The 15,007-nt window shown below is 30.3% G+C and overlaps 1 protein-coding gene across 1 annotated transcript; it reads left to right on the top strand.

Moving 5' to 3' along the window:
- Positions 1-296: 296 nt before the first annotated feature.
- Positions 297-1,559, top strand: LOC129303544 (protein LIGHT-DEPENDENT SHORT HYPOCOTYLS 5-like). Its single transcript, XM_054942920.1, has one exon. The coding sequence runs from the start codon at positions 665-667 to the stop codon at positions 1,370-1,372; it is 708 nt and encodes a 235-aa protein (XP_054798895.1). The 5' UTR covers positions 297-664; the 3' UTR covers positions 1,373-1,559.
- The last annotated feature ends 13,448 nt before the right edge of the window (positions 1,560-15,007 follow it).

Below are 15,007 nucleotides of genomic sequence, written 5' to 3'. Positions count from 1 at the left end.
TAATGGCGAGCAAAGTGGGATTAATATGGCTACGAAATATTTGACCTTGTTTAGACTCCATTAAATGCCATCAGGTCCTCAACACATTATAAATACACGTCCAGCCATGTGAGTGTTCACCACATGCCGTCATCTCCGTCAACTCAACGTTAGGAGCGTGAGATACACGACACGAAAGAGAGTGGAAGCTTGATAATGAATAGTAAACCTGTCACGTCGCTAGGGGCCACCATGTGAAATTGAGAGATCACTGTTCATATTACTCTCTCTACTCCCACTCGCCCCGCAAGGCATTCCAACATCTCTCTCTCCCCGTCTCATTCTTCTTCATTCATTCATCTCTGCTTTTTTACGTCCCATCAATAAGTCCCCTCCTTTCACATTTTCACTCTCTCTCTCCCATTTTCTTCTTTCTTCCTTCCTTGTTTCTTCTCCCCTCTTCTTTTCTCTATCACGAAAACTCTTTTCCCGTGAAAGTTTCTCTACTCCAGATTACACAAATCTTGACCTATTCATGTTACTGGTTACACCCCTCAACAAACAAAACCCGAAAGACTTCAACTTCAACTCCAAATCAACCACACATCGTCTTACTAGTTAGTTCTTGATCGTATATCTCACGGGGGTTCAACAATTGGATCGATATAATTGTCTCTTGCGGATCATGGATTCGGCATCAGGAGGAGCGGGGCCGAGTGCATCCGACCCGAATAGTGCTGGTGTGGCGGCGTCGGTGTCACAAGCAGAGGGGTCGTCGGCGGGGGCGCCGCCGAGCCGATATGAGTCGCAGAAAAGGAGGGACTGGAACACGTTTTTGCAGTACCTGAGGAATCACAAGCCGCCATTGACATTAGCTCGGTGCAGTGGAGCTCATGTGATTGAATTCTTGAAGTACTTGGATCAATTCGGGAAGACCAAGGTTCACATCACCGGATGCCCCTATTTCGGCCACCCGAACCCGCCGGCGCCATGTGCTTGTCCGTTGAAGCAGGCGTGGGGAAGTCTCGATGCGCTGATCGGACGCCTCAGAGCCGCCTATGAAGAGAACGGCGGACGGCCGGAGTCTAACCCGTTCGGAGCCAGAGCCGTCAGGATTTACTTGAGGGAGGTCAGGGAAGGACAAGCCAAAGCTAGAGGGATCCCTTATGAAAAGAAGAAACGAAAAAGAAGCGCCGTAACAACCACTGTGGTCAGCTCCAATGTGTCGGCAACAACCAACACCGGCGGTGCTGGCGCCACTTCAAGCAGTGGCGGAGACGGCGGAAGAGGAGGAGTTGACACCACCACCACCGCCGGTGGTGGTGGTGGTAGTAGTGTTGTAGTTGCTTCTAATACAACTACAATTAGCACGACTACTACTGCTACCGTATAGTGTATCCTAGTATAATTCTGATAAAATCTTACTTCTTTTTCCCTACTGCTATCTAAATTTATTCGTAATGAAATTAATTATGATCTTTAATCCCATTTCTAAGGCCATTTCCTCAATTCGAATAGACCTAGTCGATCTACAAATGTTGTAAAAACGCTGTTCTTGAATGTCTCGTGGCTTATCCTTCTCTCTCTCTCTGCATTATATATACATGCTAGGCATGGTATGACTGTGGATTGTTTTTGTTTTGTTTTAGGTTAGAAGGGAAAGATCCAAAAGCGATGCTTTCATTTTCATATGTTGAACTTAGTCTTCTTCGTCTTTCTTTCTTATATTTTTCTTCTAACCGGCTGGTGAAATTGTGCGTTAATTCTACATCATATATTCTCTCCCTTCGATTCCACTAAGGAAACTTTGAAACTTGGGGGCAGCGCATCACTCTTTGATTCAGTATTTGCTTTCGTTATTATGACATTTGGTTTTTGTCTTGACCTGCTCCTCGCTCTTAGCTCCAATCAGTGTGGTGCACTTGGATCTCAATTTGATGAAAGTAAGAAGAAAAAGATGTGTATAGAGGATTTGACCCTTCCATTTGATTATTATATTCTAGCATGTATTAATTAATTGTATTGAATTAAACTTTTCTGATATTTTTTCTTTCTCTCTTTCTTTCACTCACTGATAATCCCCGGGGCTAACCTTCTCTGCAACTGTTCATATGGTCCCCCGGGGCTGAATCCAAATGTATAGATCTGCTGGCCTTAATCTATCTCAGTAACCACGCACACGTGCGTCTATCATTTACATTTTTTTTGCAGTCCTGTTTCAGGTGCTTGCTAGCTACGTTACTGTAGTAAGCATAGTAACCTTTATTACAACGCCATTAAAGATCCTTTATAACTTTTTTTCCAAGATTTTTTTTTTCAGTTTTCTTTTGTTGCTGTTCTTGTGTATCGTAGGGTATTAAATTTTTGGCTTCTTCTCGTCGTTTTTGGATCGTGTGGGTTTTGAGATTTTAACGCATTCACTTCTCCTTCTTTTTATTTACTTTTTTTTATAAAAATATTCAAGTTTGTCTTTATTTATTTTGTTGCGCACAAAAAATTTTAAGTACCTTAGTCTTAAGAGACCACTGTCCACTAGGTTAAGGCATGCTTTCAGATTTAAAAATACTTACAAAAGTACTTACAAATTATCTAGCAATAAAATTTTTACATTAACAATGAGATTTAATCACATAATCTTATGAGTTATGGGCTAAATTCTTACAAACTAAACTAACTTTTGTTGAAAATTCATACTTGTTTCTAGAGTTTAGATAAATAATGGTTTTTTGCTTCCAAATAAGCACTCAACACCTTTTTTTTTTAATGTTATTTGTAATGCCTTAACTTTTCAATTAGTTTTTTTTGAATCATTGTCTTTTACATAAAATAAGAACATTTTAATTAATGCCTTGAAGTCTTTAAATTGTGAAGTTTTGTATTTTCTATTATTTTTTAAAATAAAAAGGTGTCATTGTGATATTTTTCATTTGAAATCAAAAAAAAAATTGCCAACAGTTCAAGACATTAAAATGTCTCTTATTTTATCTGAGAGTCAATAATTAAAAAAAGAAAAAAATTGAAAAGGGAGCATTACAAAAAGGAATTGAAAAAAAAAAAAGAAAAACACGTTAGAGAGACTTCTAACCCTATTTTGTGTGCATTTGGACAGGACATGACCAAAAGATCAGGAGAGAATAAGTCAGATCCCTCTCCTTTCCCCTCAGATATACCTAGTTATAATTGGCATTTCTTATTGAGAAAACAAACTATAAAAAGAATAAGCTACAAGCATCTGTGAAGAGAATAAATATCCGTTGTGTTGATGTTCTTTTAAAAAATATATATATTTGGGTAACCACTATCTTAGTGTGAAAACGACCACAAGCCAACCGTTGTTTGTGTTTTATATGTTTATTTATTGTTTACTTAATTATTACACATATTTAAGCCAGCTATGATTTATAATGTTGTATTTGTTATTATAGCATAGACCCACCATCCACTTCAAAACAAAATAACGTTTCTGGATTTTGATTTCGTATTTTGGGCCCATTTCGATTACATTTATAATTTGTCCATCTTCCAAGTATGATAATAATGTACTGGAAATTATTGCTTGGAGTACTCTTTTGTTTGGTTCTTCATTTCCCTTGCATGATTTTTCCAGAAATTGGATCCAAGGATTATATATATGTACATGTTCATAAATTTAATCTTCCTCTCTGTGTATTTTAATATCATCCTCTCTCTGTGTGTGAGCATTTACCAGGGAAATTTCGCTTTCTGGCCTTTTGTTGAACCACATAATTTCATATAGGTTACTTTATTTTCTCACAGCTCTCTTTTCTTTTGTTTTCTTTATTATGTGCGGTGGCTACTTTAACCACTTGGATTTCCAAAAAGTCAAAAAAGAGAAAACAAATAGGATATATCCTTATTCTTATTTAATTAATACTTATGTTAATTTATTGCACATGCAACATCCACTCTAGACTTTACCCCCAACAGCATTCATGACTCATAACCATTAACAAAAGCTTTACTTCTACATAATTCCTCTAATCAAAGGTTAAGAGAAAAATAGAAAGAAATACATAGTTCCATCTAGTTGCTAGAAATGAATGAAATGAAATATATTAAAAAAATAAAGATAAAATTAAGATAATTAAAATGTGGAGAGGGAATAAGTGAACAATTTTCACAAGGGAGGAGGGTAAGTTTTGTCTTTCAACTATTCAGTCAAGAGTTTCCACTATTCTAAACTTACATGTAGTGTAATTTTGCCATTCAATATTTAAAAATGATGCATTGGATACCTTACCAAGTAGCTAACTTTGACAGTCAATTGATAAATAATTACAAAAATGACATAAAAAATTATAGAAAAAGACCTATAAAATTGTAATTAAGTATCATATAAAAAAAAATTAATATTGATCAAGTCTTTAAAATAATGGTTGGTCAAAACTGTATTTTAGCATTTTACGTGGGTGAGAAATAATATTTATATCCTTTTATTTATGTGTAACTTAGAGAACTTAATTTATGTTAATTTTCTTATAGAGTGCTTATGTGTAATTTTATGAGTGATTCTCTGTAATTTTTTGAGATATTTTTTGTAATCTTTTCAGTCAACTAACATTTAAAATTAATTTTTTTAATAATAGAAAATTCAATGCACCATTTTCAAATATTGAAGAGCAAAATTTCACCACATGTAATTTTAAGATACCAGACACTCCTAAGTGAATAGTTGAGATAAAAATACCCTTTACCTCTATATACATACACATGTGCATGGGTGAACATATAAATGTGTGTGTGTCTGTTAATATATTATCTCACCGTTTTATTTTTTTAGATCCTGATCACGAGCTACAGAATGTGGGTCAGGGAAATCTGAGTAGTGTTAAGTGCGAAAGGAGTAATATCACAAGGTTTTGAGGAGGGGCAAAAGGATCTGACTAGGGTTCTGAATTTGCTTGACTCTTACAATTTGTCGCCACATAGAACAGCATTCATTCATCAGTCCTCTTGTAGTACTCCAATCTGGCCATGACTTCACACATTATTTATGAATCTTCTCTGGCTTCATCATATATGCTTCATGTTTAAGAGTAGGAGATAATGAATTGAAGAGAAGGGGCTGCTAATAAATTTTCTGACGTTTGGTAGTCATATGAAGGGGGTTTGGGACCAATAGTACTGTTGCTCTAACGTTCTTTTTTAATTTAATATTTAATATATAATAATGCGATACTGTCGAGTTAAATTTGAGTATTGTCTGACATAATTAATTGAAAGTAACTTTTCTAACAATATTTTTTCATTCACAAAATTCAAACTCTCGACACACCATGGATGGCCAAGGCTGTTATTATGCGGTGCAAGACCCCACGTGTGAGCGTACTACTGTTAAAGTTTGGTATCTGAGGGAACACACATACAAGTTTTTCTTCCATCCCTATTATAATGCATTTTTTAAAGGTATCTTTTAATTCATAATATAAAATATATTATAAAATACTCTCTCTATTAAAAAATATAAAATATTTTTAATTAAATTTTAATTTTTAATAAAATAATTATTTACTTTTCAACTAACTTTATTTTTTTATATTTATCCTTATTAAACACCCTACAATAAATATAAAGTTATTAGGGATACTTTTAAAAAAAAGGTAATGATTATACTTTAAAAGACTAAAAATATCTTACATTTTTTAACATTCAATACCTTAAAAAATGCCTTATATTTTTGAACGGAGGAAGTATTAATTATATTTTTTTAATATTATCTTTATTTTTTAATACTGCCCTTATGTTTTTCAAACTTACATAGTTTATTAATTATGTGAATTTAAAATTTATTTATTTAAATAAGATAAAATTAAAAATTTATTATATTTTTAAATAAAATAATTTAACTATTTTTTTTAATTTTGTTAAAAATATTTTATAATAAAGATCGAAATGAGTATATATAATTTATTGTTAAACCCTCTCAAGTGCAGCATTATGGTAACTGAGGAGTCACTGACATCATCAATGCTGGTCCAAAGGTGACTGATGATCACACTGTCTATGTTTTTAAGATGTTGAGCGGTTTAAATTTCATGTGCTTTTTATTTTTATTTTCCAATGAAAATTCATTTTGAAAATTTGCATGACCAGTAAAGAATGATTTTTTTGTCATATATGTATGTACTCATACTATAATATAATAATTAAGATATTCAAAATTAGAAAATTAAAATGAAATCAAATATTGGGACATGTTTGGTATTTTCAAAAACTATTTTATGTCTTTAAAAATGAAAAATGAGAAAATGAAAAAAAATCTCGCCAAAATATATAAATGACAATTAGGTCCCTTGAAATGTCATAATTTTTTTAAAGTCTTTAGATACATTTCTGACATTAATAATTTTAGGTTAAATGATTAAATTGCCCCTTATTTAAAACTAAAAAAGGGAAAATAACAATAAAGAACCTCCTAAGGACATTAATCTCAATTGAGGACCATGAAATATAAAAATCTCAATTAAGAACCATTGGGATTTAAAAAAAATGTAGATGGCCTTAAATGCCCCTGAGAAAAAAAATAGCAAAATACATGTGTGCACAACCTCATTTCTTGCTCTATTTCAGCATCTCCTTCTTTCTTCTTTCATTCTCCTTCGTTCTCATTCTTTGTTGTTCCTCAATTTGTCCTATTAGCTCTAGTGTTGTGAACACATCATGCTAGAGCTGGGATTTGCTGTCGTTCATCTCTGTTAGTGCTTTGTACTCTTTCCTCCTGCTCAACTTCACCCTTCTCAAATGGTAGTGACATTGCCACTGTTGGAGAGAAGACTAATTAACAAAGTTGAAGAAATTGTTGATGATGAGCACGCCATTGAGTGAAAGAGTACACTGCTATGAAAAAAACTACTTAGAACAGGAACTTGTAACCCAGAAATGGGGAATGTAGGATTGGCTATTCCAACAAATGAGGAAGAGAAACTCTCCCTAAAAAATAAAAATGATGTCTACATGTATTGAAGTTAGTGTAATATAATACTGATATCTATTTCAGGTTTAAATATGTGCAAGTATAAATGCTGTCATCACATAAGGCTACTAAAGTCACTAACATAGCATAGAAATATTGCTACTGTAACTAGTGAAAATATAGAACTTCACTTGGGAATAAATTTTTTTGCAGTATTTTAGACTTTGAAGTGTAAATATTGTCATGACATAAAGTTCCCTTTTAAAATGTTCCAACATCGCTTATGAAAATTCAATTGATACAAACATCACTTAAGAAGTCACTAATTTCACTGAAGAATATGAACACTAACGTGACTTGTTAAATTTCACTAACCCAACTAAATTGGAATCTACTAATATCACTTGAAAATTCACTAACTTAACTCAGGAAAATGACTAACGTATATTGTGAAAAGGCAAAACCTTATTTGGGAATAGATTATTTAAGAAAAAGTGGCTTATTCAAATTGAAATCCAGTAACGTCACTTAGGAATCCACCAACCTAGCTCGGGAAAATGCCTAATGTATATTATAAAAACACGAAACCTTACTTGAAAATAAATTGTTTAAGAAAAAGTCACAAAGTATAGTTAGTAAGGAACATGAAATTTTTTGAGTTTTTCAGACTTTGATCTAGTTAGTAAGGAACAAAGTATAGTTAAACTCAAGATTAAGTAAACCAAAATACACGTTCATGTTAAACAATCTATTTTCAAGTAGGGTTTCGTGTTTTCACAATATACATTAGGTATTTTCCTAAGTTGAGTTAGTGAATTTTCAAGTGATGTTACTGGATCCCAATTTGGACAAGTCACTTTTTCTTAAACAAACTATTCCTAAGTAGAATTTTATATTTTCATAATATACGTTAGCCATTTTTCTGAGTTGAGTTACTAAATTTCCAAGTGATATTAGTAGATCCTAATTCAGTTGGGTTAGTGAAATTTAACAAGTCACGTTAGTGTTCATATTCTTCACTAAAATTAGTAACTTCTTAAGTGATGTTTGTATTTTCATAAGTGGCCTTGGAACATTTTAGAAGTGAGTTTTATGTTACAATAGCATTTACACTTCAAAGTTTAAAATACTGCGGAAAAATTTATTTTCAAGTGAGGTTCTATATTTTCACTAGTTACAGTAGCAATATTCCTATGCTACGTTAGTGACTTCAGCAATCTTACTAGATGACAGCATTTACACTTGCATATATTTAAACTTGAAATAGATATCAACATTATATTACACTAATTTCAATACATGTAGATGTCATTTTTATTTTTTAGGGAGATTTTCTCTTCCTCATTTGTTGGAATAGCCAATCCTACATTTTTCATTTCTGGGTTGCAAGTTCCTGTTCTAAGCATTTTTTTCATAGCAATGTACTCTTTCACTCGATGGCATGCTCATCATCAACAATTTCTTCAACTTTGTTGATCAGTCTTCTCTTCAATAGTGGCAATGTCACTACCATTTGAGAAGGGTGAAGCCGAGCGGGAGGAAAGAGTACGAAGCTCTGATAGAGATGAAGGACAGCAAATCCTAGAGCTAGCATGATGTGTTCACAACACTGGAGCTAATAGGACAAGTTGAGGAACGACAAAGAATGAGAACGAAGGAGAATGAAAGAAGAAAGAAGGAGATGCGGAAATAGAGTAAGAAATGAGGCTGTGCACACGGGTATTTTGCTATTTTTTTCTTAGGGGCATTTAAGACCATCTACATTTTTTTAAATCCCAATGGTCCTTATTTAGAGTTTTCATATTTCATGGTCCTCAATTGGGATTAATATCCTTAAGGGGTCTTTATTTGTCATTTTCCCTTAAAAAAATAACGGGTTCACATGAAAAGCTATGATTTCTTGGTTAATTTTTACAACTCACATCATAAAAGTTGTGATTGTTTAAAAGAAAAGTTGTAACTAGTTATTTTCATAACTTGCACTTCACTAATAAAAGAAATTGTATGTGAAAAGTTGTGACTTCTTATTTAAGTCTTGCAAGAAAAGTTGTAACTAGTTATTTTCATAACTTTTATTGGTAATTATAAATCTTCAATTATGGTTAACGATCATAATAAGTCATCACCATTAATCATTGGTGACCCCACTATTAGCCTTTTCTAACTCTAAAATTATTTTTTTATTAATATAATCAAACAAATTTTCATTTTTTTTCAAAATTTTTTTTTAAAAATTTGGTTCACAGAATAGTTCTTATAAACAAAAATAAGAACAAAACCAAATCAGTCCTAAATGTTTCAAATTTTAATTTTGACCATTTAAATGAACAATGAGCACTAATGTGCGGTTATCTTCTAGATAAGCATTGAATTCTGATTACATTATCATGTTACTATATAATACTCTAGAAATATAAAGTTAATTATATGTTAGAAAAAGAGAAATCTAAAGGAGTATAATTGTATATGAAATTTATTTTTTATTTATATTTATCTTCATCAATTTTATTTATTTTTAATATATTATGAACAATTGTTTTAATTTTTATGTTACAAGAATTTAAATATTAAACACTAACTCACGTTTTACACTTGCCCTCATAAATAATCTAAGATACATCTCATGTGGCATATATACAGTTATTTTCATTGGAAGACTTCAATTATTCCTATTTATAAGTACATCAATAAATGGATACTACTAGGACACGTGGGATTGTATACCCAAACATACATGCTAATGCATAGTGATTTGTTGAATACATGGATTGACATACCGAGTATGTCAATTTTGACTATTTATAAAGCATATTTTGAGTTTCATGTCTACACAAATCTACATATTCTATATCTATAACAATTTTAACTATTCTTTTTTAATATCTATATGATTTAATTGAAAGGATCCTGTAAAAAACAAATGGATGGAATACTAAAAAAATATAGTAAATTATAAATAATATGATTTTCTGCATTGAATAATTTTATATAAATATTCAGATGGGAGTGACTCTTTTCCTTTCCTTTTTCTTCAAATAGGTACACTTCTATCTAACTTTGACTGACTCTTCGGATTTGAACACTTTGATGAACGACCATTCAAACTAGTAGGGAAAAGAACCAGTTTTGGAGAGAGCATGAGTGGTGAGAAAGATACTGAAAAGTTGGATTAGTCATTGAATCAAGTAAAATATCAATTCATGTGTTAATGGTGAAAACTGCAGTCGAATTATAATCAAACAGGTTATAACCAAATCATTTTATTAAACTGAGTTAAAATAATAATTTAATAATTTATTAATTTAATTGGGCGGATCTACCCATATTTCCACTGTATTGGTGAGTGAGTTTGGTTACTGATGATTTTGCTTATGGATATATCTCACATTTTGCTGTTGAGCAATTAATTTACAAATATTTTTTTGTAGCTGCTCTTTAAAGCCGTGAGAGGAGAAATGATAACTTAATTAAATTCAATTAAACTTGAAAATTTCAATTACACGCACACACACAAATATTTAATATGCCAAAAAAAATGCGTAGAAGAGCTAAGTTAGAGGAGTGATATTGACAGTAAGGGTGGAAATTAAGAAGTTTGCATGGTAAAGCATTGATTGAGGGAGGTGAGTGAGAGAGTGAGTGCATTGATGTGAGAGTTAGGAGCGAAAAAGGACTTTATAAGAGTGTAAAAAAGGGACTAACGCCATGAGGACAAATGAGTAGAAAGCTTGTAATGCCCCAAGAAAGCAATTGATCCAATTATTGATTGCCCAGGAAAGTGTGCACTTTTCTTGGGAGCCTCACTTTAATTATTTTTTATCATTTCACTCCTTTTTTTTTTTTTAAATAATTTCGTCTTTTTTTTTTTTGGTTCTGGCAAATGGCGATCAATTTTATTTCGTCTTTGGGTGTGCAAATGCAATAATTTCTGGAAGAATTGGGGGAAAAAATTGAATGTCTAACTGCATACTCTCTCCCTCCAGGGGACACTCTTAAACAAAGTCATGTATATTAATAAAATTTATTAAATACATTTTATAATTATATTTTTGTAAATAAAAATATAAAATTTAAAAAATATTTTTAATTTGATACTCTATTTGTAAAAAAAAATTAAAGAGAGAGGATACAATGAGAAAAGAAATATTAAAAATATTATTAATAAAATTTTATTTTTAGAATATCAAATCTCTTCCAAAATATCTTATATATTGTGAAGGAGAGAGTATCATAATCAAGCAACTGAGTTTCGTAAGGGGCTTCATAGGTAACCTATGAATTGCTTAGAAAATTTAATTTTTTAAAATCTCATAAAAATTTTATTTACTTTTCAATTTTTCCCCTGTTCACAACTAATATATACAATTTTTTTTTGTATAAATTACGCAACTCACATTAACTAATACATATGCAAAAATAAAAGATATTACTTAAAACTATAAAATGTCCTACAATTTTTAAATAACAATAGTTTGAAAAAAAAATATTATAAATCGTATGGAGTATATATATCGAGATATGTATTTTCTATAAATTTATAGTAAATTACTAAATTATATTTTTATATGATATAAATAATGCAACCCATCATATTGTTTATATGTGTTTATGCATATATTCATCTTATAGAATGTATACTGTCTCGTCTAATTACATTCCTCTTTTCACTTCTTTCTATTTCTGAATATATACAGTACTATCTATAATTATCATCAGCGTCAGGATCATAAATCCAAAGTGTACTCTTAGAATGCTTAACTTATTACTGCAAGTACATTAGAAGCCAGGCCAAGTTAAATTATTACAGTCAGTTATATGTAGCCAAAAGATAGTCAAAATTAATATGACATTGATCGCATCTCTCTTATTGAACAGTGCGTTTATCACAGAATAATTGTCGGAATATTTGTCAAATGGACCACCAAGTTAATTAGCACAAAGCAAGGTATTGATTCAAGCTTCTCGACTTAAACAAGATTCCTCCGTCAAAGGAAAGAAGGCAAAACAGACAAACATTCAACAAAGGACGAACTTATTTCCAATAATTAATAAATATTTAATTAGTTAAAATCTCTGGACATATTAATCCATGATCATCTAGTGATTTAATGTCTAAGTGCCTTATTTAAGAAGCAAATTAAAGAGATACCTTTTCCTATGTCTGTACATAATGGGAATGGAATACGGATGTTAATTAAGTATACACTTGATATGTTTTTTTTTTCTTCCTTAGCACAAGTGTAGTTACTAATTTTCACTCAGGATCATTTCTGGGGCAATTGGGTAAGCCTTTTAAATAATGGCTACTATTTCTTAATTTATCCCATTAGAATAAAAGAAAATATTAAACGTCAAATTTGCTCTTAAATTTTTGACGAGTGTTGGACACTCAATAATAAAAGATGAAGCAATATCTCCCATAAACAATTTTTTAAGGAAAAATATTGTCCCTCCATATAATATTCATTGATTTGATTGTCAGTTAACAAAAAAAAAAAAAACAAAAAGGGATATAGAAAATTACATGAAAGGACCTTATGAAAAAAAATAATGATTAAGTTTCTTAAATTATAAATAAATTTCAATAGATTAATATTTTTTTTACCCATATAAAATATAAAATATTATTTTAACCAATAACTTTGATCGACTATCGAGTGTTTACGGAATCACCAATACTGGAAACATTGGTACGTAATTGAAAAGAATATTATATTTTTTTAATAAAATCTTATTAAAATATTTAAATGTTTTAATATTTAATAACTTAAATATTATTATTTATAAATTTTCATTAAAAAATTACATATGTTATTTTAAATATTAATAGCTCAATGAGTTTTACGATTTCTAGGTGATTTTCTCATAAAAATCATTTTTTGTAATTTTTTGGGTCATTTTCTATAATTTTTTAGTTTGTTTTATAATTTTTTAGGTCAACTAATAGTCAAATTAATAAATATTTAATAGAGAAATAATATTGCTTTTTAAAAAATTGTTTAGAGGAGATATTGCCCCACCCTTCACACTACTAGAAAAATGTGAATTAATGAGAGAATTTAGTGAGGGATTATCTATTCCTCTCTAAAATGTTTAATTATTGAAGAAATTAGTGAGGTATATTAATTTTGTTGCTGGACTTATAACTAGTGAGGAAAATAGTGAGAGAATATTAATTCCTCTCTAAAATAAGATAATTAATGAGGAAAATAGGAGGGATTATCATTTCTATATAAAATTAGATAATTAGCAAAGAATATAGCAATGGACTATCATTTCTCTCTAAAATTAAATAATTATGAAGGGATTCTGTCCCTAGCTAATTACAGCAAAAAAATTAACTTTTAATTAATTATATATTTAATTTTTTTATTGTAAAAATAAAAATCAAATTTTAAAAATAACTAAAATATTCATAATAAAATTATTTAATATTTAATATTTTATTTTTTTAAATTCATTTTCCTTACAAAAATAATATTTTTATTGAAAAATATAATGTAAAGAGTCATATAAATACAAATACAAATATTTTTAATGTATTAATAATTGAAAATAAAATATAATGTACATGTTTACTTTTATAATATATTATTTGATATATATGTGTAGTTAGATAACATATATTTAATTTCTCATGTAATTGACTACAGGTGTATTTCAGTTTAACTAGCAAAGAAGAAAAACATAAGGCTTCGGAAAGGTAAGAGGTCAGTGGTTCAAATCTTGACCTTGACATAAGTATAATGAATATTTGACATGGCAATAAGCAGGTGATGTGGCGAAAGATGGAGGATGACATAGCATGACTTGTCACATATGTGGTGGTAACAAGGCATGAGATGGTAGGTCACATGGCATGAGCTGACCCACATGTGGCTAGTGATGAGGCACTCATGATGTGGCATTAGATGACCATTTTTAAATAGATATGTTTAGTGAGGAATCAAATTCCTTGCTACATTAGCGAGAGAATGTATTTCATCGCTAAATTTAGTGAGGCTATTTTTTGCAATGAAATTAGTGAAAGATAAAATCCCTTGCTAAATTCCATTTACTGATGGATTTGTCCCTCGCTAAATCAATTTTTTCTATTAGTATCATTTTAGGTTTTTGAATGCTTTTAAAAAAGAATTTTAGGGGTAAAATAGGTCTTTAATCCCAAAAAACAATTACATGCAACTTCTGTAAACAAATATAATAACAACGTAAAATTTGTTATTCAAATAACAGATTTTTAAAAATATATGAGAACTTTAAGAAAATTAAAAGGGTTAAAGGGAAAAAATATATTTGAAGTTTTCTAAAAGGGATTATGGATATTATTACCTTTTAGAAGAAGCAATGTTGTCCTCAAAGTGTTAAAAGTGGAGCAATGCCTCCCTTTTCTAATATCTAACTAACATGTGACTAACATAAATTTTTAACCTTTGAAAATGATACAACTATCACCCTTTTCTTTTATCTATAGCTACCCTCTAGAATAGATTGACTTGATTGACTTTCCTCCTTTTCCTTTTCCTTTGCCTTTCTCTTCCTAGTGAATATAAATCTGTTCAAAGACCCAATATCCGTGGGCTCTTCCATGACCTAAATGACAAAATAGGCTCGTTAAGATAAGTCATACATGAACAATTATTTCATGTGTCACTTTAAATGAACTCAACTTAGGTGAAAATTGTGGATATATGGTTTCATGATTTGAAGTGAAATTATGAAAGGCAATTAGATGGGATTAATTGTGATTAGTTCACTAGAAGTTATTAATAACAAAAATTGAACCTAATGCACTTCTAAAGTTCAATGAAATTACAAAAACCATATACTTTAAAGGATATTTTGGTGAATAAAACACAAACTAAGTTGAATCAACTTATAGCAAACTTATAGAATTAAAGAAGAATTCAAGTTTAATCAATGATAAAATTTACATTTTTTCAGAATTTATATTTTTGAAAATTACAAATTTAGCTGAAGATTTTCCAAAATTGCAATGCTACCCCAAAATTACCAAAAATTATAGAAATTGTCCAAATGATCTCAAAGGCTTAAATATGCTTAAAATGTCTCAAAAAGATGTTAAAATCCAATAAT

The sequence above is a fragment of the Prosopis cineraria genome, unplaced genomic scaffold (genome assembly GCF_029017545.1).
Source record: "Prosopis cineraria cultivar Desert tree isolate PC_DT_omini unplaced genomic scaffold, ASM2901754v1 PC2, whole genome shotgun sequence".
Lineage (NCBI taxonomy): Eukaryota > Viridiplantae > Streptophyta > Magnoliopsida > Fabales > Fabaceae > Prosopis > Prosopis cineraria.
The sequence above is the reverse complement of the archived record's forward strand: the minus strand, read 5'-3'. Positions and strand labels throughout refer to the sequence as shown.